At 38.8% G+C, this 27,906-nt stretch overlaps 1 protein-coding gene across 1 annotated transcript in view; it reads left to right on the top strand.

Annotated features, from left to right (window-relative positions):
• Positions 1-27,906, top strand: part of MYPN (myopalladin) — a 74,816-nt gene that overhangs the window by 36,044 nt on the left and 10,866 nt on the right. Inside the window, exons 7-16 of the mRNA XM_036828497.1 lie at positions 1,457-1,598; positions 3,387-3,410; positions 5,301-5,417; positions 5,891-6,263; positions 13,181-13,771; positions 14,148-14,286; positions 23,283-23,504; positions 24,810-24,959; positions 26,206-26,288; positions 27,490-27,616. Of these exons, the coding sequence (XP_036684392.1) occupies positions 1,457-1,598; positions 3,387-3,410; positions 5,301-5,417; positions 5,891-6,263; positions 13,181-13,771; positions 14,148-14,286; positions 23,283-23,504; positions 24,810-24,959; positions 26,206-26,288; positions 27,490-27,616 (1,968 nt within the window). The remainder of the gene's footprint in view (positions 1-1,456; positions 1,599-3,386; positions 3,411-5,300; positions 5,418-5,890; positions 6,264-13,180; positions 13,772-14,147; positions 14,287-23,282; positions 23,505-24,809; positions 24,960-26,205; positions 26,289-27,489; positions 27,617-27,906) is intronic.

Here is a 27,906-nt window from a genome sequence, read left to right as displayed (position 1 = left end):
GTCACTAGAAGCTATTGTTTTGGGGTAAACAAGGAATAACCAGGTTTTCAATCAAATAGTTCCTTATTACTCCAGAAACCACTCTGTGCAAATCACATCCTGAATTCCTTCAGCAAACAAATTTGGGAATGCAAAAAGAGAACAAAACACTAACTCTGAACTATAGCGCCCCCTGGCTGTCACAATATCAACTAACACACCCTTCTGAGGTAAAAGTCTCCTACTACAGCTAAAGCCATGTGGTTAAACCCACCCCAGTATTCCTAAGATAAATGCCATAACTATGATAGGTTTAAGCACAAAATATCATATACTGTTAAGAGCTGTAAACAATCACAAGATATTTATAAGAGTAAATGACAAAAGCAAAAAAACTACTGGCCTTCCCCTTCTCCAAAGCAAGAGCCAATATTTCCTAAATACAGACCCCAAAATTGTAATAATGGGAAAGCCTTGCAGCATTTGTTGCTGATAGAGCTTGTAGAGGAAGTTAATCATAACCTTTCCATGTTTATCATCTTTAGGCCTATATTAAAAATAAAAATGTGCCCACATATATGCCAAAGGAGCATTTCATAATCAAATGAAGTACCAACTACACAAACGAATGTGTGACTTTAAGCTCATAAATCATGATGAGTGAAAGACAAGCTGTGAAAGGAAAATGTGAGTTCCATTCTCCCATAGGGTCTATTATAGAATATACTGATATTTTACAATGGAAAGTGATTTTTGTAAGCTTTTTTGGGGGAAGTGTGGAAGAGCATTTAATGATGCCTTCACAAAATTATGACATATTTTACCATGACCTAAGACTCCATATGTGACTATGATTTTATAGAGATTGTCATTGTTTACCTCCCTCAACAGACATTGAGGCTATCCTGTAAAGAACACATAAGGAAAAGAAAATAGCAAAACAAACGTCAATTTCTAGGACTACAGAAAGTAGGCAAGGCAAAGCCAAGAAAATAGTCACTTACTTAGGCCACAGAGATAGCCCACCTTGTGGAACAGTCTTGTGTGGAAAAATACATTACTCCCATACTGAATACACCTAGTAGATATTCACTGCAGATTTTTAAAATCGTTATTATTTCTGAAAACCAAACTCTACTTGGGCATTTTCTTAAAGGAAGCAGAATTACTTTACCAAATATTAGTATTTTTGCAAACCCTCAATATGTTTCACCTAGTATTCAATAAATTTGTCTGGCACTGCAACAGAGAGGAAAAGAAAGAAGATAGTGAGGAAAAAGCTTCCTATGCACTCAGATGATTCTGTCTTCAAAAATAGATTCAATGTACATCCACAGAATTGAAGCTGCTGGAAATGTACAAGATTTGGAGAAAATCCAAATATGGAGGCAATGGTATCCTTTTCGAAAATTCAGCACTGGGAGTAGATTCCAAAAATATATGCGTTTTGGTTCTAACAATATTCTTCTCATTACAGATGTTACAAAATTTATCAGCCTCTGAGGGTCAGCTAGTTGTCTTTGAATGCAGAGTAAAAGGAGCTCCATCTCCTAAAGTTGAGTGGTATAGAGAAGGGACCTTGATAGAAGATTCTCCAGATTTTAGAATTTTACAGAAAAGTAAGTTGGTGCTTTAAAATTATTTTTCTGATAATTTTTATAGATATATTGTATACATTTATTTTTATAACTTTTAACAACTAATTAAAATGTAATAAAAAGAATAAAATAAAAACCACTTATACTCCACCAAACTAAACCCTATTAATATTGTGGTGTATATTCTCCAAAAATTTTTCCATGCATATATTTTCTTTAAATAAAAATAAATTGTTTTGTAAATTGATATTTTCACTCAACATTTCATGAACATCTTTCCATATTAATAAATATAGAACTTTTTTACTTGTAAAAATAAGTTGATGCAATCAATTTCATATTTACTTAATCTCCTATTGTTGAAAATGTAGATTGTCCACAAATTTTTACTATTAGAAACTATATTTCAAAGCATGTTAACAGAGAAGATCTTTGTGAATATCTTTGTGAATATCTATGAATAAATCTGAGTACTAGAATTGCTACTGTAAATTCACATTTTTTTAGGCTTTTAATATAAATCATCAAAATGCCATCCAAAAAGGTTGAACTAAATTTAGGATGATTATATAATTGATCATCTAACCTGGGACACCTTGGGGAGTAACAGAGGGTGCTAGTAATCATTACACAGAGATCCCAGGAATAAACCAGATCATCCCAGTTGAACTGGGACACATGCTATTTCAGTTACATTCTACTACAACCAGCAACATATGGGAATTTCTTTTGTCTTATACCTTCACTATCAATGGGTATTAAACATTTTTTTAAATCTTCACTAATTTTACAGGTCCCAAATGGGAATACTTGTTTTAATCTGCACTTCACTAATGAGATGTGGAAAGGAACTTTTTTTTCCTATTTATTGGGTCTTTGAATTTACTTTAAAATTACCTATTATATCCTTTGTTCATTGTTTATTGAGGTTTTACTCTTTTTATTGTAAGAATTATTTATATATCCAAGTGGTTAATTCTTTTCTTGTCATGCAGTGCTTTCACCTTGACCCATTTCAGTCGTAAAATATGTTGAAAATTATTTGCTTCTTGGTTAATTTGTTTCTGCCTATCACAAAATAGATATATGAATCAAACTACTATCAGGTTTAACAACAATGACATATTCTGAATAGCAGCAGCAATGATATATTCTGAATACCATTTAAGCTGAGGCAAAAAACCTCCACTAGTTCTATCAGTGTAGAAGAATGTAACTAAATTCAACAACTATTCCCTGAGTGCCTGCAATTCTATAAACCTTAGTTGAGCACCTGTTTTCAGTACCAAGCGGGCACCTTCAGGAATGCCAAAGAATTTTAAGACAAAGAACTGTTCCTGAGGAACCTGTCATCTATCCTGAGGCTCTTAATATTAGAAACTTTAGGGCAGGAGGTATACGCTACATTATATCAGGATGTGAGAGCCCAAAGCCAAGAATGATCTCTCAGTCTTCACAAACTTTTTCAGGTCAGGCTGAATGGGTACAATAAAAGCAAGTCATCCTGAATCCCAACTAATTCAGTAACTTTTCCTCACCTAAGGTTTATGTGTCCCAAGTGGAACCCAAGTATGTCCCAAGATACACCCACATCATTTAGTTAGCAGCTCTCTTGCTGCCCTTCTGTGATAATGATCCTATCCCTGTCAAGGTCATTGGTGCTTAGGTCATTTTACTTAAAATTTACAGATTAGCCTTGTCAAATTACTCATGAGTATGCAAAAGACATTTCTATAGGAAGCTTCTGATAAAAATATCACCTCTCAGTAAAATAAATGCTCAGAATCTTTTAATTTTTTTTTCTTTTAGAACCTCGATCCATGGCAGAGCCAGGTAAAGATCATTTTAACTTTCATTTCATTTGTATGTGATCTGTGACTTGAAATATATAATAAACATATTGAAATTACACTGGTGTCAAGAAGAAAAGTTTTACAAAGAAGATCGAAGCCAACTCTAGCTACGACTGTAGGAGAAGGAAAGGCAAGCATGTGCAAGTTTGGAATATATATTCAATAGCTAGTGTGAATGCAGTTAGTTCTGCGTTGTTGAGGAATGTTTCTTAGGAATATTTTCCCTCTTTCATTGGCCCCTACTCATGACCTCCTTAAACTGGGCAGAGCAATTTCCATGACGCTATCAATTCCAATTCCACAGCCTATGTATCTCAAAAGTTATGCATCAGATTTTAAAATTCACAGAATCAATAAAATGTTTATGATGTTATTAGATTTGGTTGGGAGGATATTAAGATGACACATGGATAAAGCTCTTACCTCTAGAAAAAGACAAGTTGCTCACAAAACACAGCATAAACATCTGAATATCCTCTCTACGATCACCCTGAAAAATAAGATTGTATTTGTGCCCATGGGTAAGAATGATGGTTTGGAATTTCGTTATTATAATTCTTGCTTCTGAAAACTGAATGGAAAGGCATTCCCGATGTAGACACTGAATATCCATGTTGCATAACCCTACACTAGGCCCTTGGGGATACAGTAAAGACCAGAGTGCTCTTGCTCTAGCATTGCTTGTAGTGGAGAAGCATTTTTCCCTTTGAAAATATTTCAGGCTTTTGATACTTTCAACCAAAGCAAGCTTTTTCACTAGGCAGTCTCATACACAAAATAATTTCAGAGTCACCCAAAAGGGGTCCCTGCTCAAAACAAGCCCCAGCTCCATGATCTAAAATTTCATGTTCAGAGAGTTTTTCTTTCCACCTTGGATAAAGCAAATACCCTTTGGAGACAGAATACTATCTCATCAGGCAGGTATAGTATAGTATGAATGAATTTATCAGATCATTTTCCAAATGCAGGTTGCTGAAAGATGAGAGTGCCAATGTTTGGGAAGGGAACAGAGAGAAGGAAGCATAAGACTCAGAAAAAGGACAGAGAGGTACCAAAACCAAACTTTGCCTCTCCATCATTTAGGATTCTTTGGGCAGCAAGTAAACAAGACCTAACCAAAAGTGCCTTAAACAACATGAAAAATGTATCTTGTTAGATAGCAAGATGTCCTAAGATATGGTAGTCTTGAGATTGGTTAATTTAGCATCTCAGAGATCATCATGGGCCAAACTTTTTATTTTTTTTTTCCCCATTCTGTCATCTTCAGAGTATCCTCTTAGACTGGTTCTACTCATATACCCAAGACGGCTGCCACAGTTCTGGGTATTACATGCAGATGACAACGTCCAAAGGCAAAAATAGGGAAAAACGCTCTCTTTTACCCCTTTTAAAAGGCAAGAAAAACTTTCCCAGAAACTCCCCAGGAGATTTTCCCTAATATCTTATTGACCAGAATTGTGTGTCACATGCTACCACCTTAGCAAGAATAGAGTGGTATTTCACACAGACCTACTTTTGCTTTAAATCCTAATTTGTTTTTGTGATTTTTAAGCTTATTGTTTCTTGGTCCCATTTTTGACATCTGGACGGATGACATAAAAACAGATAATCTGCAAATCCATAATATACATTATATTATCATTAAATCCTCTTGTTCATTGTCTGCATGGAGTTATTCATTTTACTTCCTTTGGCTCATTTAGTCTGCTAATCAGTCAATTCAATCAAACAATTGGACTAATTATTTTCAAACAATTAATATCATCAGCTTCTTCTATTGACTTTTATAGAGTCACCATCTAATATCAGAAAATTCCATAATTCCACTTCTGTAAATAAGTCAGTAACCGTTCTGCTTTATTGGCTTTAGAGGAGATCTGTACTTTGGTCATTGCTGAGGTATTTGCGGAAGACTCTGGGTGCTTCACCTGTACTGCAAGCAATAAATACGGCACAGTGTCAAGCATTGCACAGCTAGATATAAGAGGTAAGGGCTCTTTCAATGCCAGAACAGTTTAGACTATGATTTTGATTATGAGTATGGACAATGTATATTACCCTCTTACTGTTTTTCATATGAAGCTAGCTTGGCTCTCCTAAAATTTTTTGAATTATTGAGGAAAGTGTTCTTGAACAGAATCCAGTTGTCAATTTCTCATCGCATTTATCACCACCACCCCAGTTATCCTGCTGTTACTTATTATACTCCCTAAGAAAACATTTCCTTGATCTTACCTAAACTTCTAAAATTCTTTCCAAAATGGTACTTAGATTTTTTTAGGTTTTTTTTCCTGTATCCTTACCATTCTTTAATGTCCCAGATTGTGTTTTCTGTTTTTGACAAGGATTTCCATTAGCACGTTCGCCTGGGTTGGATACATGCCCCGTCTCAGGGTTCTAATCCTATCTCAGTCTTGTTGAGTAAGGCTAACATCTCAGGTCCTGTTATCATCCTTTCAGGAAATGAAGACCCCAGAAACAATGGGTCTCTTCACTCAGCCAACTCTACCACCAACCTGGCTGCTATTGAGCAACAGCCGTCCCCACCCAACCCAGAGCCGCCTTCTGTGGAACAACTCCCTAAACCCAAACTGGAAGGCGTTCTGGTGAACCACAACGAGCCCCGGTCCAGCTCAAGGATCGGGCTCCGTGTCCACTTCAACCTGCCTGAAGATGACAAAGGAAGTGAAGCATCCTCTGAGGGTGGCATGGTGACCACCAACCAGACCAGGCCTGATTCCTTCCAGGAGAGATTCAATGGACAGTCAGCAAAAATCCCTGAGCCTTCCTCGCCCGTCAAAGAGCCCCCTCCAGTTCTGGCCAAACCCAAACTGTAAGTAAAAATTAGAATGGATAACCAAGAGTGCCTGTGACCTTCTCTGACTCTGCCCTTCTTAAAAATGATGGAGCTAAAAAGGAAAATTATGAAATGAGAAAACACACAATCATAATCCTTACATCAGTGTAAGTGTACTATCACTTTCATTCTTACTATTCATATTCTACCTCCAAGAAATGTTACTCCTAAACTAGCTCAAAAAGATGTCTGTCTAACATTAGAGGGCTCCAGGTGAAGCACTTCTACACTCTTCTTATAAAGCCCTTTCTCATGTCTAATAATCTTTACGGTGTGAAATTTCATCTTTCTATTCCCCATTTCTGCTTCAGCTTAAGTTTTTATAGTCATTATAGAAAAGATACCTAGTATTTTTTAGTTAGTTCCTTGATATGGCTAGATATGCTGTAGTAACCACACGCTTCATATAAATGTAATGGGTTGAAATTACAAAGGAAGTGAAGCATCCTCTAAGGGTGGCATGGTGACCACCAACCAGAGTCACCTCAGGAGCCTGATGCAGTTGTCACCCAAACCCTCTAGAGAGTTTCTATCAGAGTCATGTGGCAAAATTTAATGTGCATCCATAGTAAAGCAAGCACAGAATATGATACTACTATTATGTTCTGTTTGATCCACACATCAAAGTGATAAAAATTACATTTATAACTACATAAACCTTTAAATATCAACAATAAAATCTACAGTAATAGCACTCCCATCATGTGTTTCTCAGTGCTGATATTCACTGGAAGCAGTTCATGTTGCTTAGTTTTATATTTCTCTCACTACCACACAAGGTGAAATTCTGGCCATAAAATTAAATGTTACAAAACATGCGGGTCACATCCAGAAATATCTCTGTCCCCTCAAAGTTCTGCCAATCACAGGAAATAGGAATCTACTTGAAGTAAGAAGAAGGGAAGAGGTTATTGTAGGGATATAAGCAGGAATGGGCAACAAAACACAGCCAGGTCCTGCACAGAAAAGGACAAGCAGGGAGTTAAGAGCTAGGATCACATACACGTTCAGTCCAGCCTCTGTCCACTGCTCACGCTCCGTCTTGAGCACCTCCTTGTTTCCTCTTTGCATATCCACTCTACTCTTCTCTCTTGGAAGACTCATCGATTCATATCTGGCCCATGATGGCATGTCTTGTCACAATTTGTGTCAAGTTCCACTGCTAACTAAATCATGCTCAGCAGCTCAGTTCCAAATACCAATTAGCCCAGGCTCGTCAGGTGCAGAGCATTTATGTTTGGAGGGAAGAAGAGTCAAATGGATCACATCAGAACTGTGTGTGAAGGCAGTTCTCAGAGAAGGGAGTTGTGAGAACAGGTAACCCCAAACAATCAACCGCCTCCTTTGTAGGGCCTCCTCTTACCCAGGGACTGTTTAGGGGCTATTAGGTATGTCAGTTAGGATTAGGTTTAGCTTCATGTTGCAGAAAGCCCAAACTAATGGTGAGTTAAACACATGAGGGTTTATTTTTCTCTCAGATAAAGGAATTAGATGGGCAGTCTGAGGCTGTTATCATGGCTCCATAATCATTAAGAACCCAGTCTGCTGCTCTGCCGTCTTTAGCACTGGCTTCTTCTCCAAGTGCCCTCATGGTCCAAGAAGGCTGATGGTGGTCTAGTCATCATGTCTGTATTTCAAGCAGCAGAAAAGGCAAATTGGTAGAAGTCCAATTACTCTCCTTTAAAGGAGCCTTCTTAGGACTTACCCAAAATCACCTGCTTAAATCTCATTGGCCAGAACTTAGTCACATGGTATATTAAGTACAAAGGAAGCTGGGAAGTGTGGTCTTTAGCTGCACATGTTGCCTCCATGAGTAAAATCAAGTTCCTTTACAAAGGGGAGAATTAAGTAGTCAGCCAGCAGTACCTACCACATGAAACTTTCAATGAATATAAAAATTCTTTCTACTAAATTATGTAGTGACACCCTCTAAAAATCCAGTCCTCAGCAGTATATAATTCTTTAATATTTTTTGCCTTCCTGAAATTTTCACCTAATGGTGTGAATATAGGTTTGTGTTAGTAGAGGTATGAATACGCATGTGCATGCTCACCTCTCTCTCTCTCACTCACACACACACACACACATACACACACACACACACACCCTTTGTGACTCCACATGCCTACAAAGTTTTCTTACTGGTTTTAATCTTTTAGGTTTTATGTTAAAATATATTGACTCAATAATCTTGAGGATACAATTTTCTGCTTGTTCCTTCAATTTGCCATTCATACAAAAAATAGATAGAATTCTTATAGATCTTAAAACTGCAACAGAGAGGGAAGCTGTCGTTTTTCAACACTGTATCATCAAAGCCTAGATAATTCAGACTTCGACATTTTCAGCTTGAATATTAAGCTATTTAGAGAAGTGACTCTTCATCCTGGCTACACTCTAGAATGAAATGTAGAGCTTCTGAAAAATATTTATGCCTTCCATCCCAGTTGAATGAGACTCTCTCCACAGATTATTTTAATGTACAGCCAGGTTGGAAAGTACGGGTGTAAAGTTGGAGAACCTGAGTTACAACCCTTTATCACCCCACCCAGCCCCATACACACACCCCTCCACAGCCAGGAAAAAAATAGAAGAATTAACATTTAAAGTGAGTAAAATGTCAGACTAAAATCAGAATGTACTGGGTAAGCCTATGCTTTGGGGCAAGTGTTTCTTTAGAGCAGTGGTTCTCAGTCCTGGACGCAGACAAGAATCCCCTAGAGCCTTGCTATTCAAAGCACTGGCATCACCTGGGAGCTTGACAGAAATACAGATTCTCGTGCTCCACTCAAGACCTACTGAATCAGAAACTCTGGAGGTGCGGCCTGGAAATCTATGTTTTAACAAGCCCTCCAGAGGGTTCTGAGGTTCACTAAAGTTTAAGAACTGACCCACATTTAAAAAGATAATAATAACTATGCCTGGATCCTTTCCCAGGCCAACTGACTCTCTGGCCAGTGGTGCCTAAATCGGTAAGGTTTGTCTTTTATGCTCTCTGGGTGATCTAATGCACAAGCAGTGTAGTTACCACTGCCAAAACCACAGCTAAAAGCTGATTGCAGAGACATATTTACCCAGAATTAGTTATCCTAATCAGCAATGTGCTAGCAAATGTTTTAACTACCGGCAGAGGCGGGGAAGCCCTGATTTGTAGCATTTGCCAGTTTCCTCCCACCATGGCTGATTTCAAACTACTAAAGAAAAGTCATTAAACTGGGAACTGGGATGAGGTGTATACAACCTGCCCTCCAGAACCATCGACAGCTGGCTCCAGCACACACTGCCCCAAGTTGTTGTTGCCAAAATTGCTTTCAAAAGTATTTGATACAGTAGCCCAAGTTGTTCTGTTGTGTTTATCATTAAGCCTTGACATTTTATCTCAACCATTTAAAATCCCTAAGAAATGGACTTGAGGACACGGGGAGGGGGAAGGGTAACCTGGGACGAAGTGAGAGAGTGGCATGGACATAGATACACTACCAAATGTAAAATAGATTGCTAGTGGGAAGCAGCTGCATAGCACAGGGAGATCAGCTCAGTGCTTTGTGACCACCTAGACGGGTGGGATAGGGAGGGTTGGGGGAGGGAGACGTAAGAGGGAAGAGATATGGGGATATATGTATATGTATAGCTGATTCACTTTGTTATAAAGCAGAAACTAACACACCATTGTACGGCAATTATACTCCAATAAAGATGTTAATAAAAAAAAAAATCCCTAAGAAATTCTTTTGTATTCCAGAAACCACATCAAGAAACATCCTTATAATTCTGAAACTCTAATTTTCATTCTTACAAATCTTGAAATTGATATCTGTAGTTCAGAAACTGAAAAATATAATAGCCACCATTTATTGATCATTTATATGATTTAGGTGATTTATCTATCAATTCTCACAACAACATGAAGAGATATTACTTACTCCTATCTTACTTATGAAGAAATCAGGGTCAGAAAAATCTAGAAACCACCCCAAACCACACATATAATCAGTGGCAGAGCCAGGATTAGGACCTTAGTCTATATGTCTGTAGAGGCCATATTCTTGAGCATCATGCTTAAGCTAAGTTGTGGCAAAAGAGAAGATATTTTCAGGGAACCCAGGAGAGTTGATAATCTACAGAAAGAAAACTGGGTACAAAGCTGATTTCAGAAGTCCTCATAGCAACAAGAAATGAGCAGCTGAGCTTATAGCAATTTATGATAGGCTGTTATTTTGAATTAGAGAGGTTGCTCAGGGTTTTGTATGCTTTGTAATTAACCTTTCCTTCCTTTACTCTTTCATTGCACTTTGTACCTTCATTATTAAATAGTAAGTTCCATATGTTACCTGTAAATAACCACTGGGTATTTGTATTACATATATGTATAGTAAGATTTTTGAGCCCTGAATAGCTCATACTATCCCAGGCATATTTGTATCTCCTACAGTACCTAGCAAAGTAAACATACAGAAGAGTCAATAAAAGTTTGTTGAATACTGGAATTGACACCTTGCCCTTATGTCATGAATAAGCAAATTGAAACAGCTGTTTTAAATCCCTTCTGAAACAAGACAGTTTAATAAAATTTGGGGGGGAAAACCCTGTCAAACAAAAGGAGACATTATTCTCAAATGAATTCTTCCAGAATCTTAGATAATCAAAACTATTTGATGCTGTATCTCATATATCATTATGTTTAAAGTTTGTGACCCTCTACAATCCGATATAGTGCATTAAATGATAAGGGCTAACATGCTGTTTAAAGTCTTACTTAAAATTAAAAGCTGGTTCTTAGTTTTCATTCAATGGGAGCTAAAGGAAAATAAGAATCAATCAATACCAAATGACTTCCTGGCCCCTTTTCTTCATCCTTATCTTTCTAAGATTACTTAGTTTTCATATACTACTTTTTCTACTTCCATAACCACAATAAAATATTTCTGCAATACCATCATATTAAAAGTTGCTCAGACTACAATACAAACATGTCCTAAAAACCACATGGCATTTTCTTTACGCTATAGTAATCACAGAATGGGACCTGCCAGATATGAGATCCATTAAAAATTTAAAGGTTTTATATTTTCATGCCATTGGGAAAGTTAACACCAGCAGAAACAACGTTATTGTATATATTTTTCTAAGGATAATCTAACAAAGATATTTCTGCTTCTCTTGATTGCTGAATCTTTCATCTATGATGGAATGAAAAGATTTAATTAATTTTAATTATGTTACTTTATTCTCTCAGCTTAAATACTTACTTCTAAAAGGGAGGAAGAAAGTTACTGTGCCAGGTGGCTATACTTCTAAATTCTTAGTTTTCATAGTTGAACAGAGGACAAGAATTTTCATAGTTGAATAAAGAGTCGCATAGTATGTAGCATTTGACAGCAGTCATGAAAGTGGAGATAGGTCTCTACTTTGTGAAGTTACTTTTCCGTATATTGTGTATCAGAAGTGTTAATGAAGGCAAGAGAAAAGGTCTTAAACTCCAAGAATTTTTTTAAAAATCACGACTATATTCAATATCCTGTGATAAACCATAATGGAAAAGAATATTTTAAAAAAATAATGTCTCTATGTGTGTAACTGAGTCACTTTGCTGTACAGCAGAGATGGCACAACACTGTAAACCAACTATACTTCAATTAAAAACAAAATTTTTTTTAAATCAAAGTTTGGAGAACTTTCTGCCTCAACTTTATTGCCGTTGGTGTTGACTTTCCCGATGGTATAAAAATATAAAACCTTTCATTTTTAATAGATCTCATGTTCAGCAGATCACCTTCTATGTTCCAAAACATATTTTCAAAGAACATAAAACCACGGTGGGCTTGAAGCACTGTGGTCTCACTTGTGGCTGTTCCTATGGTTGTTTATTCAAGAGTAGATTCTCCTAAACAGCAAAGTTTGACAGCCCTGACAACTTTATACATATATGACTTTTAGACACTTTCATTTTCCATTTTCTTTTTTTAAAAAATAAATTAACTGTTTTGTTAAGAGGAAGTAAATAGACTGTGGGACTTAAGGCAACTCATATAATGCTTCTGTGAGTCAGGTTGCTATAAATGGAGAAAGCGCTCCCAGCTTGATCTTTTTTTTTCCTTTAGGCACAAGAAAAGTCTAAGTAACGTTCATAATTACGGTGACCATATAATCCATCGTTCAAACCATGACATTTTTGAGAGTGAAAGAGCACTATTAATAATCATGGCAGGAAAACAGGCATAAAGCAGGACTGTCTAGAATGAATCGAGACATATGGTCACCTTCTCTATAAAGCTTTGTTGTCAGAAGAGGATGAGAAACACCAAGACACATCCAGCTGCTTTGTTAAAGTTTGCTCTAAAATGAGGCAGAGTGAAGAATATAGCACATTCTCAGGGAACTCAGCCCCCTTTAGTAACTCACATCAGTATGGAGCTCAGTGCCTTCTGTCCCGAAACAGAGATACTGCCTGCTCACCTCAGAACTTTGAGCACTTCCAACAAGAGGACCATTTTTCTATTTCTTCTAATTTATAACATTCTAAAATGGGGCTGCTGTGTTGCCCAACTCCAGGGTCACAACACAAAGAACACAGTGTGAATGACGCCTCTTGGAGTTGTGCATCATGGTGGCCTTTCCCTTCTTCCTGGCAATCAAACAGATTTAGAAAGAAGGAGAGACAGGGACTTCCTTGGCGGTCCAGCGGTTAAGACTCGCCCTTCCAATGCAGGGGGCACGGGTTTGATCCCTGGCCAGGGAACTAGATCCCACATGCCCGAATTCGATTGGCTGGTTTCTGGCAACACTGGCTGTGTGTTCTTAATCAGCATCAAGCAGCCAACAGCCTGTCTCTACAGGCTGAGGCAATGGTGACGGATTTCTCTTCTCTCTCCCCACTCTTGTTTTGTGTGCAGAGATTCCAGCCAGCTACAACAGCTTCACAAGCAAGTCTTACTGGAACAACAGCAGTTGCAAAACCCATCTCCTTCATCTCCTAAGGAGTTTCCTTTCAACATGAGTGTTTTGACCTCCACTGCTGTCCCAGCGGTGACAATGTCCGGCAAGCAGGTGAAGGCCCCTTCATCACAGACATTCAGCTTGGCCCGGCCAAAGCACTTCTTCCCCTCCACGAGCACCACTGCAGCAACTGTGTCCCCTTCCAGCTCTCCAGTGTTCACCCTGATCAGCACTCCTCAAGCCATGCAGAGGACAGCGAGCAAAGAAAGCCTCTTAGTTTCCCAGCCCTCGGTGCAAACCAAATCTCTAGGAGGGGTTTCTGCCCAAAACGAGCCACCTCCTCCAGGTCTGACAGAGCCAGCACAACTGCCACTCACATTTTCCATCTCCAGTGGAAACCAGTTTCAGCCCCACTGCGTGTCCCCAACTCCTGTCTCTCCCACCGGCCGGATTCAGAACCCAGTGGCTTTCCTCAGCTCCGTCCTGCCTTCTCTCCCTGCCATCCCACCCACCAATGCCATGGGGCTGCCTAGAAGCGCACCATCCGTGTAAGTGTCATTGAGGTTTCTTGATGTAAAAGATGTCATTTAAGAATGGACCCACATAAGAGTAGCTTGGTCTGGGACAGGACTCTCATTTAGTGAATTCCTACATAATCCAATCTCTTAGACACAAAATGGATATTGAGCACCTTAGGACAAGAGGACACGATTACTTTAAATAATGTTTTTATAATTTAAATACTGAAAACACCTCGACACACAGATTTTCTGGGCAGTGCTCAACTTTTGCTCGCAAGATGCACTCCGTAAGTACCTGATGGCTCCTGGCGTCTGGTTGCCATGCCAACCACTCTGATTTCTAGGCCTTTGTACCCTGGCCAGTGCTTTTCATGAGTGATTTAGGTGTGAATTTATTTTACAGGCCATCCCAGGGACGAATGAAGAAACATATAAAGTCTTCCCAACCAGTGAATGATGATTACATTCGTGAAACTAAGAATGCGGTGATTCTAGACTTGGGTAAAAAAATGAATTTCAGTGATGTCAGATCAAACCAGCAGGTAAGATTGTCGGGTTCAGACGGTTTACTGGAATTTCTTTGTAAGGAATGTAAGTTTGCTTAATTCAGTCCTTGGGTGCTCAGGTCACCTGACCTCGGTGAAGCTGACACTGCAGTTCTGGAAGGCAAAGCACAGACTGTCCATGGTTCATGTAGGAAACTCGTCCACATGGATTCACAGTTCTTGATTTAGCCCAGTAGTTAATTCAGTTTACTTGTCTACGTGCGTTTACCTATAATAGCGTATGTTAAGGAGAGAGACTAGATAGTCTGTTTTCCATTCCAACAATCCTCAGCTCAGTATTGGCAAACACCGTCACATCTTTGAGACATTTCAATATCTGAGCCTTGAGATGACCTAGACTTTAAGGAACTCTGGGGTTCCAAGCCATCCTTTATCTGGCTGCTTCAATCTAATGTGCTTGGGGGTTTGCTCACCAGTTCCTCTCAATCTTTACATTAGGTTGAAGCACGTGAAACAGCCATTAGCCAATATCCTGTGTTTCAACCTGTACAACTCCCTGCTTTCTAGTAAGTGTTTACACGGAAGGAGAAAAAGGAAAGTCATCTGTAAGCATCACATAAAAGAAAGACTAAGTATTTTATTGGAGCCATTTATTTTTGCTTTTTGTAAGGTGGTTATTTTTTAAATGCAGATTTACATTTTAATAATCTAACTCTTGGTTTATTTCCCCAGGTGGGAACTGATAAAATCTATTTTAAGTGTAACATAAAATTTCAGTGAAAACTATATGCCAAATATTGTGGAATTTGTGACATAAGTGACCCCTGGAAACAAGGCTCCAGACTCCCCTGACCATATGCTGTTTTCCTTCATGTTTCTATCTCTTACTTCCAGTGGAGCCATTGATATACAGTATTTTACTATTGTGTTATATGTTGGACAATTTTTACTGAGTGGATTCTCTTGAAAGTAATGCTTAAAGTGCTTAAAATAATAATGCTTAAAATAGCTTAAAAATGCTTTTTAAAATTGACTTTAAATTATTGACTTGAAGCAGGATATTTAAGCTTGCCATAATCGAGTACACTTTTCATGTATTATTTCATCAAGTTACATATATTTCTGGGAGGCAAACACCAAGGCAACTATTCTTCTCTTCCACCTTCTAGATAGAGAAACTGAAGCACAGTTGTCAAACTGTCAGTGGTAGAATGAGAACCAGAGCCCTGGTCTCCAGGACACTTTCACAGTTTCCCTGAAACTCTGCAGCCTTTTTGCAGGTTTACGACAAATACCTCCAAGCCCCATAAATGTTGCTCTGTCTAGCACAGATTTGTTTTCCTATAATACTGTCATCACAGTTGTGGTTGTTAATCCTTCTAAGTGTCATTGAAATCAGAGCTGTGTTCAGCCTATGTCTTTAACAACTCAGGGAGCAATTAGAACCCTGTAAAAATGATACCAGGTCAGCACACAGGCTGTTTGATTTTACTTTTATGGTTACTCTGTAGGTAGATCCATGTTAATCCATTGCCCCAACTCAGGGGAAAGTAGGGTTTTTCTCTTAATTACCTGAAATGTGAGTACATATAAACATGAACTTCCATGAGTGGAGTGCCATAAACCCAGCAGAACTCTTTATTAAACCTCCATCATGAATTATCTTCAGGGCTAACAGCAGGAACTTGGAGTCTCAAAAAGCATCTCAATCCTCTCCATATTTCAGTGAAAACTATATACCAAATATCTGTGACACATCCGTGTTCTTCTGACAATTATTATTCTGAGCGTTATTATGGTATATTAATTACAGAATTGATCTTACACAGCATTCTAGGCCAGGGATCATGAAAGCCAAGCTGCATAAATGCAATTCAGGAAACTAAGGAGCTGTCTGAGATGGAATGCTTGCATTAGGTTGGTAGATGTTGATTCTGAGAAAGTTTTGAGGAATAAATGATGACCATATTATAATATTGTTTTGTCCATTGCTGCCTTGGGAAATGACAGTGAAAAAGTCATGAAGAACTGTCTAAATGTATTGTGGCCCATTGAGGAAGTTAAGAAGAGGAAAATTTGCTGAGAAAAAGTGGAGATTTGTAGATTTTAGGCTGCATCATTTCTTATTTTGAAGGGTATCGTTCACCACCAGTGGATCTTCACTGGACATCAAATGGTTTAGGTTAGCAAGGTGAGTCTGAGAGGTCAGAGGAAACCAGGATCACACAAAATGTAATGGAACCTTCATAACCAATGATTTTAATGCATACATGACTTAGTATGACGTTCTGCTCCCAGTAAATAGTTGGTGACTGTTAATGTCTAAAGCGCACACACACACACATTTAATGTCTTATTTCAACTTTCCTCCTTGACCTCATTTCTCTGGAAACTTTCCCATCTCTTTATTCTGCTCCTCCCTCCCATTTTTTAAATGAAAGCTTCATTAAAACTGTCTGTGGTTCCCAGATACTGCCCTATATGACAGAGGGGGGAAAGAATAAGTACCTAATTCTTGCTCTGCCTTTTTTTCCTCTAATCTCCTTCTTCTCTAAACTGCTTAGTCATTTCTTCTATTTAAATCTTACCTCTTTCATCTCTTACCATGAATTCTTTATGAAAATTCTCTCTTGAGGGCAAACAGTCTTGCCGTCTGTTCCTTTTCTAATAAGAATTCAACGTAGTCATTGGCCTTATGTTGCTCACCGTGGGCACTGTAGGACCCTGGGTGCTGGAATAGTGCAGTGTCCCCATGTCACCTGCTGTGGGCCCACCCAGGATGCACCAGTCACAAGCTCCCTGGGAGCTGGATTGGCAGGGGGTGGGGGAGGGGGTCTTGTTCATCGCTGCACCCCTGTTGTATCTGTCCCAGAGTAGGTGCTCAGGGACTATCTGCTGAATTAGCTCACAACTTTGGGATTTACATTAATTTCAGATAGGATAAGCAAACTTTTGACCAAGGAGAAAATTTTGGATTTGTTGCATCTGTATGGAAAATATCTCACTTAACTATAGAGATTCTGATTATACCTAATTATAGACTCTATCTACTATGATAACAATCTATTTTAATCAACTGACTAAAAAGTTGATTAAAAACACACTAAAACCTTTTTAAAAAAACACCCTGAAATTAAGCAAAACTCTGGTGTTAACTGAACATTTAAGTATAAAATAAATCTGTGAACCACTTACTAATTATTTATTCTTAAAGACAAAATTTGGATTTAAAGTATTTTTATGCAACCTCCTTGAAGGTAGAGTGTGTGTTTTATAGAATGCTGTGTCCCCAGCGCCTATTATAGTATTCTAAGAATTTGGTAGCAGGGACAGGGGGTAAGCCATGAAGCCTGGTTATTTCTATTGAAGGAAGCATGTAGTATTGGATAAATCATAAAAGAAGACATCCTCTGCGTAGGTTAACCTCCAAGTTAATCTAGGAATCTCTTATCTGCTGTCCATACTGTGGCTCACCCAGGAACAAAAGGAGAATACTTTCTCTAACACATAAAACTTGTTCTAGTGAACACTGTACCCAGAGTTGGTTGGGAACCCTTTGGGCAGGCTCTGCCAGCTGGTTTGACCCTATTTGATTACTTGCCCCTGAAGCCCAGACTCAGACCCAGAGTAGAGGAAGCCAGCAGCACGCTCAGGGCAGTGAGTGCCAGATCATGGCCCACGTTTTGGAAATCTGGAACCCTGGCAATGCCATATCTGATTGGGTTGTGTCATTACACTGTGATTCTTAGCAGGAGGAAAGCACTCTCCACCACTCTGACAATTTGAAGAAAACTTCTGCAGATGTGTCTCAGAAACCAAATGCCTCAAGTTGTCAAACTATCAGCCTTAAGAGGATTATCTTTAAAGAAAAAAAAAAAAAAAGAATTATATTTTCAAGTGGCATACTCTTCTGATGTAATTTTTTTAGCTTTTCATTTTCTTTCGTAGAGCAACTGAAATTCTATGCAATTCATTTCCACTTAAGGTCTTTAACATAAGCCTGGAAAGGATGGGCCATATGTCTTTGACTTGCTTGCCATACAGACCAGATTTACACAGAAAAATATTCTCTCCTTTGAGCACAGACATCACCTACAAGCAGCTGACGCAGAAACTCCTACTTTTACTCACAAAGGGGACAAGGCAAGGGAAAATGGAGAACACAGCCCAAATCCAGTTCTGGAAATTCAAAGTGTACAGCTGCTGACAGTGGATCAGTAGTACAACCTTTGTGCAGAACAGTGCAGAAAGCACATTCAAATTTAACTTAAACACACTGCTTGTTTGCAAATGTCCTTACAAAATCTGAACCCCCTCAGTCACAACTTGGAACGACAACCTTGATTTATGTATAAGAGGATTAGTTATCCTTGGGATAACCAACTCTTAGTTGCAAAGCACTACCAAAAAAAAAAAAAAGAATTCCTGCTCTGGAGATGGTGTGCATCTTTGTAAACATCTCAGTTGTAAAGGTTCACTGCTTTAGAAACAGGTCACATACCCCTGCCACACAGTTACATGGGTTTCCTTGTTCCTGAGGTTCAACTTCCCAAATATTTTATGAAATCTTTTGTGGAAACTCCTTGACCTACAGTATTCTTATTTTGTTGTGCATCTGTAACTTATACATTATACCATATAACTGGTACCTTCAACAATTGTACCTTAAAAGCAATTTTATTTTTTTCTCCCTTTATCCCTTTAAATTTATCTAGTGGGGCTAATCCTTCTCCTGGCAATCTCAAATGTGAGGTAATCTCAAAACCATTTTGACCAATTTTAGTTCATATAACGTTCTACATTTAGTTTGTTGCAAAATACAGCCTTGATCCAGTAATACAAAATGACCAGTCCTCATGGTAACCAACACCCCAATCCTTATTCAAAAATAAGACCCCACACACAAACGCCCCCATCCACACCTCACAACGCACACCCCAGGGACCTCTACAAATGGGAAATCTAAAGCCAGGAAGGAAGTATGGCCAGCTTCTCTCTTTTTCACTCCCTCCTCCCCTGCTTCACTAACTGCTGTTCCCAACTCCTTCCTTTCCCAGCCACAGAGGGACAAAAGCTGACTCCACACTGGCTCTGTCTCATATGTGGCCCATATATGTATGACAGCAACCATCACAGGTCCTCTGACCTGACACAATGCAGGAGTGTGGGCCACTGAAAGCAACCTTCAGCTTGCCCACCAACAAAAACCCACTGTGCTCCTCACTCTAGATTTTTTAGGCAGGAATCAGATACCAATCCACTGGAGGAACACAGTAAACACTACAAATGGGTCTATTTAATCTCTCTCAATAGACTGGAGGTGAAAGGCAGGTACTCTGGGGGTGGAGGTGGAGGTGGGATGCTCACAGACATTAATAGCTCTTTCCAAAGTCTTCTCACTGGATTTTCTCCCTCCTGACTCTTTTGTATCTCTGATGAAGGTGAAGAATATCAATCATCTAACCTGTCCTCAAGCACCTGCTTTGAGATTTCTGGAGGATAGTTTGTCTCCCAACTCACTTGTTTTTTGATATCTAACTCATCTTGGTGCCTCAGTAGAATACAACTGTATCCTCAGTACATAGTTACAGATAGTATATTTTAGATAACTCATTGAGTGTTCTGTTTTCATCACCTCCCAACTTGTAGTACTGGTAGAATAGTAAATATATAACCAATAGGTGTACACTTACAGAAAAACAAAACGTGCGTATTTTCATCATATCGCTTCCATAGTTCCTTTGGTTAAATCAATTCAAACATTTATAAATTCCATAAAATCAGGTCCCAACTTGGTAAAATCAAGTTCCTAAAAATAGTTGTTTGGAATACATGGAGACAATGTGGTATTTGTATTCTCAGGCAAGTGCTCAAAAGCCTTATATATCACCCATTTGTTCCTGAAGTATAGATATAATCATAACTTACCACAATGTACAGTAATACTTGTTTGGAAAAATTAGATCATACTTTCAATATAGAATTTCAGGAATTCATTCCCCCCCCCGCCATAATAACTCTGACAATGTAATTAGCCAGGAACTTACCAGCCCTCACCCATCATGCAGTAGGAGAAGCTGCAGAGAAGGTTATTTAGGTTGGAGCAAAGACTCTACTAAAATAGTGGCTAGAGGCGGTATGGAATGGATTGGGAATTTGGGGACTTAAATGAAACAAGATGAGAAGCCATAAGAAGCTAAGATCTCTTGCCACCCTCACAAAAAGCCTGGGTTATCCTGAACTCCAGGATCTGTGTGTGAGGTTTGCAAACTATATGAATTATGCTTTTGACTATTATTTTTAAAATAATAAAGCTATTTAGCACCTACCTCACATAGTAAGAGAATAAAATGACTCATTGGTTTTACTCCTAAGCATCCAAAAAATAAACAAATTTGTTAAAAGGAAAAATAATACCCATTTAGGAGCATGAATGCAATTCAACAAAGAAGAAAAATATATTCCTTATGGGATTTTAAACGGTCAAGACTAGGAAACATTTCAAATTTGTGGGATTAGTTAATGTATTTATGGAAAATATACTCGCTATATAGTATTAGGTTGAATAATTTGAAATTGCTGATATTTTACCTCTTTTAACCCTCAAAAATGGCAATTTCATATAGTTCAAACTAATAGGTAGACAGTTGGAAGCTTTAAGTATTAACTTTAAAAATAAAAAACAACCCAAAATGTAGAAAACGGTCTTAATACTTTTAAACTAAATTAGGTTTCAAATTAGAAGTGAACAATCTTTTACTTCAATTAGTTTGTTTATCTGATTAAAAATTAATACGCTTAACTGGAGATTAATCATTTTTCTACCCTGAAAGAGCTGTAGATGTATTTTGTTTACCCAGTCTGAGATGAGGCTGAGAGGGAAGATTTAAAATTGGTTCTAAGAAATTAAAACCAAGAAACATTTGGTGTCCGTGTTTCCTAAGTTCCAATTCTGCACAAATTCAGGCGATGATATGTATAAGACAATAGCTAGAGAACATGAATGACGTGATTTAATAGCTTGAGAACATATCTCATGAGTCCTGAACTCAATTACTCTGCCTATGACTAGGGGCAGATGCAAATCAGCCATGTGCCCCCAAATTCCACTTCAGGGGCATCCTAGTACCATCTCCATGGGGCCTACCTAAATCATAAAATTATGGTTAACTAGAGTCACAAGTTTAACCAAAGGGCTCACCGTCACCCCAAGCACATGGCTCCAGATTCCTCAAAGATACAGTAGTGTTGGAACAAGTGACGGCCTCCATGTCATTCATGTATTCTTTCATTCTTCAGATACTCATGGAGCACCTGCCATGTGGCAGGCACTCACTATTCCATATATGGTTGATATAGTGGGATGCAAGACAGACAAGAGCTCTGTTTTTCTGATGCTAACATTCTAAGGCTTAGAGATATTCAATCATTCAATCAATATACAAACAAGAAAAACACTAGATAGCAGTCCATGCTCTGTAGAGAATTAGAATTGGGAGTTACTTTAGATGAAGTGGCCTGGGAAAGTTGCTTTAGGGAGGTGACATTTAAGCTTGATAGAATAGGGCAGGATAGGGAATCAGAGGAATCCAGGATAAGTTCTAGATTTAGGTTAACTTGGTGCACTCAAAGTGTGGTCTTAGACCTGTGCCAGTCTGCAAGCTGTCACCTCTCCACCTTGAGATAAGTATGGAAATTGAAAGTAACCATTAAGAAATTTCTAGAGCATTTGACAGAGAAATTTTATGTCTATTGAATAATTCTGCATGCTTTTTCTATTTCATTTTTCTAGTAATTCATTTTTATTTTATTTTATTTTACAAGAGTACAGGTTGAAAAAATGTATTTTTAAAATCTGGTTTTTACCATAGGTAATGTGAGAAACACCAGCTTAACCACTTAACCAAGTGGATGAAGAGTGGTGCCAGTTCCTAAGATGGGGAAGAGCAGGGTAGGAGTATCTTCCCTGGGGGACAGAAATCAAGTGCGTGTTGTTTGGACCATGCTAAGCTGGTCCATGGGTGCACCCATGAGGCACCCAAGCCATGACAGAGAGTATACTGGTGGGTATATGACTCTCATGATGTAGAGTAGATCATTGGGTATATGAGTTCTGGGGAGAGACCAGGCTGAGACACATGGATTTGGAGTCATCAGCATACAGAAGGTATCTGAAGCTGTGAGATTGGATGAGATCACCTAGAGCAGAGGAGGAAGAGCTAGTAAAGGAGACTGATAAGGACCAGCTAGGGGAAGAGAAGGAAAACCAGTAGGGTGTCATGGAAACCAACAGAAAAAAAATGTTTCAAAAGAGATAAAGTAGCCATCTGTGTCTAATGCTACTGAGAGGTCAGGTAAGGTAAGAGCAGATAAGTGACAACTTATCTGTGGATCTGGCAAATGTGAAGACCCTGACAGCAGCAATCTCAGTGGAACTATAAGAACACAAGCCTAATTGGAGTATGTTAGTGAGAGAACAGGCAACAAGGAAATGAGACTATAACAATAGAAAATTATTTCAAATAGCTTCGTTGTGAGGGCAGCAGAGACACAGTGTAAGCAGACATGGGGTCAAGGGAGATTTATTCAAGACAAGTTTTCCTCAAGTATGCAGATGGGAATGTCTAGTAGAGACAGGAAGCTGGTGATGCAGGCATGTATCAGAATGCAGTTCAGAATAATTTTGCCAAAATACCACATAGGCAGCTCTACATATTGAAATGGACACTATTAGTAGCTACAAAAATTATATTCCATCTTCATTCCATTCCCTACAATATTCTACCGGGGCTCCATGCTGAAGGTGAGGAATCAGGGTTCACTAGGACAGTTTGGGATTGTAGTAGAAACACAAATCTCCTTCAGTGCTCCATGATGAGGAACTGGAAATGGAACATGCCTGGTTTACTGAGGTTCCACAATGTAAATCTAACGTTTGAATCTTAAAAAGTTTCATCCTCACATTATATTGATGGACACATTCTTCCTCACCCACAAAAATTGAAATTAAAACATGTTTGCCATTTTGACAGGAGTACAAAATTTCAAGCTTTGAGCAGAGGCTGATGAATGAAATAGAGTTTCGCTTGGAACGCACCCCTGTTGATGAATCAGATGATGAAATCCAACATGATGAGATCCCCACGGGCAAGTGTATAGCTCCCATCTTTGACAAAAGACTCAAGCACTTCCGGGTCACCGAAGGCTCTCCAGTGACATTCACCTGCAAAATTGTTGGGATACCTGTCCCAAAGGTAGGGGAAGATGACCAGCCAGTTGGCCAACCAACAGTGCAAAACTACAGACAGTGCCTTCAAGAAAGTCTTACCAGACTGTAGTGAAGTATCTACAGAGGGAATGAAAATCAATACCAGAAAATTAACAAAGCCCAAGTAATCTGACTAAAAAGATACAATCAGGAATAGAATCATTAAATAGCCAGGCAAAAACCAAATCAGATAACTTATGGGTAAGTTAAAATTTTTATAAAAGTTGACAATAAATGTCTTAGTCATGATCCTCTATTTTGGGCTATTGATTCTCTCAACCATCAAACTCACCAAACTGATACTTTTCTTTCTATTTAACATCTACTGAAAATCTACAGCCTGCCTGTTGTACAAAGTGAGCTATATTTGTATTATTACTGTTAGGTTGGTAAATGCTGAAAATGTCGTATCATTATCATTGGCTGCTGAAAAATCTTACGAGTCACCAGACTTTTTGGCAGTCAGCGAGAGAAGGATTTACACCCAGTATGCCTATAGCAGGGAACCTATCCACCCTACTTTCACAAACATTAACATGGCGCTAGTATGTATGATTAGGTAACCAGGAAATGTAGAGAAGGGCAGCTGCAACCAGTACTTTAACTCCCCTGTCTCTGAGAGATCTCCTTGATACAGGCAGAACTTAACTTGAAAACTATGTATACTTAAATTTTAGTCAGAGGAGAAATTTAGCAATTGAATCCTGGCCTCATTCCATTTGGTATAATAAACCATACTATCCTTTCAAGTAAGGTCAGCTATTCGAGGCCCTGAGATCTCGGACTTCAGGAGACTTGAGTTTGTAAAAGGATAATAGGAAAAGTTCCAGGCTCCTGGTTTTAATTATTTTGCCTCTGAAGACATTTCTGGTCCTTAGGGTGGCTTTTTAAGTAATTATAAATATAATAAAAATAGTCAAAAGTTTTTTCTCAATCCTAAATTATACATAATTTCTTACTTAAATATTGTATATGTACAAGTGGAGGAGCATATTATACTGTCATTTGTAATATGTTTAAAAATTTTTTTCTAAGTGTTTTATAAGGGATGGGTTACTAGTTGTAGAGATGGCAATCGATCCTTGCCTTATCCTACTCCTTGTATCATTATCTTCTAAGATGTACAGAACAGGGACTCCCCTTGTGGTCCAGCTGTTAAGACTCCACGCTCCCAATGCAGTGGGCACAGGGTCCATCCCTGATCAGGGAACTAAGATCGTGCATGCTGCATGGTGCAGCCAAAAAAGAAGATGTACAGAACAGTGTATATTCTCCTTATTTTTCATTTCAGGTTTACTGGTTCAAAGATGGGAAGCAGATTTCAAAAAGAAATGAGCACTTCAAAATGAGGCGAGAAGGAGACGGGACGTGTTCTCTGCACATTGACTCCACCACCGGCGATGACGACGGCAACTACACCATCATGGCGGCCAACCCCCAGGTGGAGACGCAGGGTTCCGCGCTGTACTGCACTCTGAGGAAGGAGCGGTTCATGTCATTGTGAATAAACCTTGAGAAGTGCAAGTTACTAAGGATTTCTGAGGAAAATGAATAAGGAGCATAGAGACTGTGTGAACTGGAGCACAGTATCACAACTTACAAGACCACTTAGCCACTGATGGGTCACGCCACCCTTCAGCCTTTGTCAAAGGACATTAGTAGTATCTATTCACTAAGTATATGCCCCAGAACTATTGGAGTAAATCTTGTTTTGATCAACTCACTGACTCTCTTGAAGAGTCAACAAATTATTCTATCAAAGAATGATTTGCTATTTTTTGTTCTTTAGAGAATAAGCAAATCACTTGTGAATATCCCTCACTCATAAAACAAATTTTTTTTGGTAAAAGTTGGAAAGCCATAATCTTTCACTTTCCTTTTCTGAAGAGACCAAGACTTAAAATTCCCCTTAAAGATATGGCAGAGTAAATATCTTCAATTACTTTTAGAATAGGAGGTACAGAACTCACTGTACCTCACTCACTGTACCAGAACTCACTGTAATTTCTACTCACCCACTCCTCCTATTAAAATGTTAGTTTTGAAGATAACTTCTATTGAGGAAAGTATAAAAATACTTGACCATGATCTCTGCATGTGCCTACAAATAATGTTAAGTGCACAAGAATTCAAATTTTTTTACATTTATGTCTGTTCATTTCTCAGCTTAAAAATGAAAGTCACAATATTCTTAAAAATCGTTTCGGGCTTCCCTGGTGGCGCAGTGGTTAAGAATCTGCCTGCCAATGCAGGGGACACGGGTTCGAGCCCTGGTCTGGGAAGATCCCACATGCCACGGAGCAACTGGGCCCGTGAGCCACAACTACTGAGCCTGCCCGTCTGGAGCCTGTGCTCCACAACAAGAGAGGCCGCGACAGTGAGAGGCCCGCGCACTGCGATGAAGAGTGGCCCCCACTCGCCGCAACTAGAGAAAGCCCTCGCACAGAAACGAAGACCCAACACAGCCAAAAATAAATTAAAAAAAAAAAAAAATCGTTTCCCCTGGAATATTAACAGTGATTTAAGGAGTTATATTGTTTTCATCCCCCCTCACAAAAAAAAAAAAAAAAAAAACTCATAATAGTTAGCCAAAAAGTTCATAATGTTCTGGTCCATAAGAATGTATATGTACTGAAAAAAATGTGGAATTGTTTTTATTTTAATCTCCTTCATTTTCTGTTTCTCAGGGGAGAATCAGCTGTTCTGGCCACTTGATGGTACAAGGTTTGCCCCTTCGAAGTCGACTAACAGCTGCTGGTCAGTCTCACAGGTAAAGACAGTAAGAATCTCCCTTCTTTAGCCCCTCCCAAGCAGCCACCCACCACAATGAGCACTGAAGTATCTGGTCTACAAATTGTCGACTAATGTGTAGTCCTCCACCCACAGCATCAGCATCACTTGGGAGCTTTTGTTGCAAATGCAGAATCCCAAGCCCCACCCAGACATACTGATCAGAATCTACATTTTAATAAGATCCCCAGGTAATTCATAAGCGCATTAAATATGAGAAGCGTTGGTCCACGGCACACTTTTAATGGTTCAAAAATTGCAACCATCAGTAGCACCTGTGCACATAATATATAAATCAGACTCTCTGAATTAAATTACCTTGTCTTTAAAAAACAGAAACCGTTAATGAGTATATGTATACTGATAAAAGATTTCTGTTGTTGTTATTGTCTCCAATATAACAGCTGTCTCCAACACAGCAACTGACTTTCCTCCTCTCCGATTTTACTAAACACTAAGGAGAAAGAGCCTGGCTTTCTCTTGAGTCTTGGTGGTGCCACAGAGTCTTAGCAAAGCATTTCATAGTTGCTGACATGGATGAATTACATTAGACTTACCAAAGGAACAAAAATAGTGACCCATGTTTCAGATACAGTATTTTACCACCGTTGCAACTCTACCTTCTTCTTCAGTTTTTTTTTGTTTTTGTTTTTTTCCTTCTTCAAGAACAGCTGTTACTGTGGTCAGTCTTAACCAGTTTAAGTTCATGATCATCTTTAATGGTCTGACATAATTTATTAGCCAGGTTAAATTGTATTACTCAGAGACACAGGGATTGCAGCTGCCTTGTTCTGGGTGATAAACAGGACTTCTCTTTTGGCTCTCATTTGAGGTTCAGATTGAATACTGATTTGTTTATTCTGAAACTTCTGAACAACTGGTCAAACCCAAGGCAAGGGGAGCTGAGTCACTTAACCCAGAATGACTTCAGAGACAAAGAAGCTAAAGCCTGATTATTTGATTACAGATCTCACAAGATAACCCTACAGTGGGTGAGATGCTTAGTACTTTGCTTTTTACATCAGCTCCACACTATTATTTATTATCCCTTCATGGTCCAGCCACCCCCACCCCCCAAAAAAATCTTTCTCCAGGCCCGAGAGCCATGCCTAAATGTCTATACTGTCATAAGTTCTGAAGCGGTTTCTGTGGGTAATGCCTGAACATGCTTGCTGTTTTAGAGTAAGGTCCCGAGCGCAAGAAAGAGACAAAGAGCCCCTACAGGAACGATTTTTCCGACCACATTTCCTGCAGGCTCCTGGGGATATGGTAGCTCACGAGGGGCGCCTCTGTCGCCTGGACTGTAAGGTAGACTCTAGTACACCATTCTTGGTTCCAAATCTGTTCATATTTTGTATTTGTTTGTTTGTATGCACCTATTTTTGTTTGTATTTGTTTTATGGTTGTTGTTTTTTCAGGGAAAGGGGACTGAGGAACAGAGAGAGAGAGAGAGAGAGCACTTTTTTGCCCACAAGGTTCTTTTTGGAGCATTTAATACCAGACAAAAGTATTTCATAAAATCTTTAAGTGTTTATATCTTAATAAAAATTACATTGATACTGTACCAAGTTAACTCTATGCTTGTAAAGACAACCAAA

The sequence above is a fragment of the Balaenoptera musculus genome, chromosome 16 (genome assembly GCF_009873245.2).
Source record: "Balaenoptera musculus isolate JJ_BM4_2016_0621 chromosome 16, mBalMus1.pri.v3, whole genome shotgun sequence".
NCBI classification, from domain to species: domain Eukaryota; kingdom Metazoa; phylum Chordata; class Mammalia; order Artiodactyla; family Balaenopteridae; genus Balaenoptera; species Balaenoptera musculus.
Note: the sequence above shows the minus strand (reverse complement) of the source record. Positions and strands in the feature narration are given on the sequence as shown.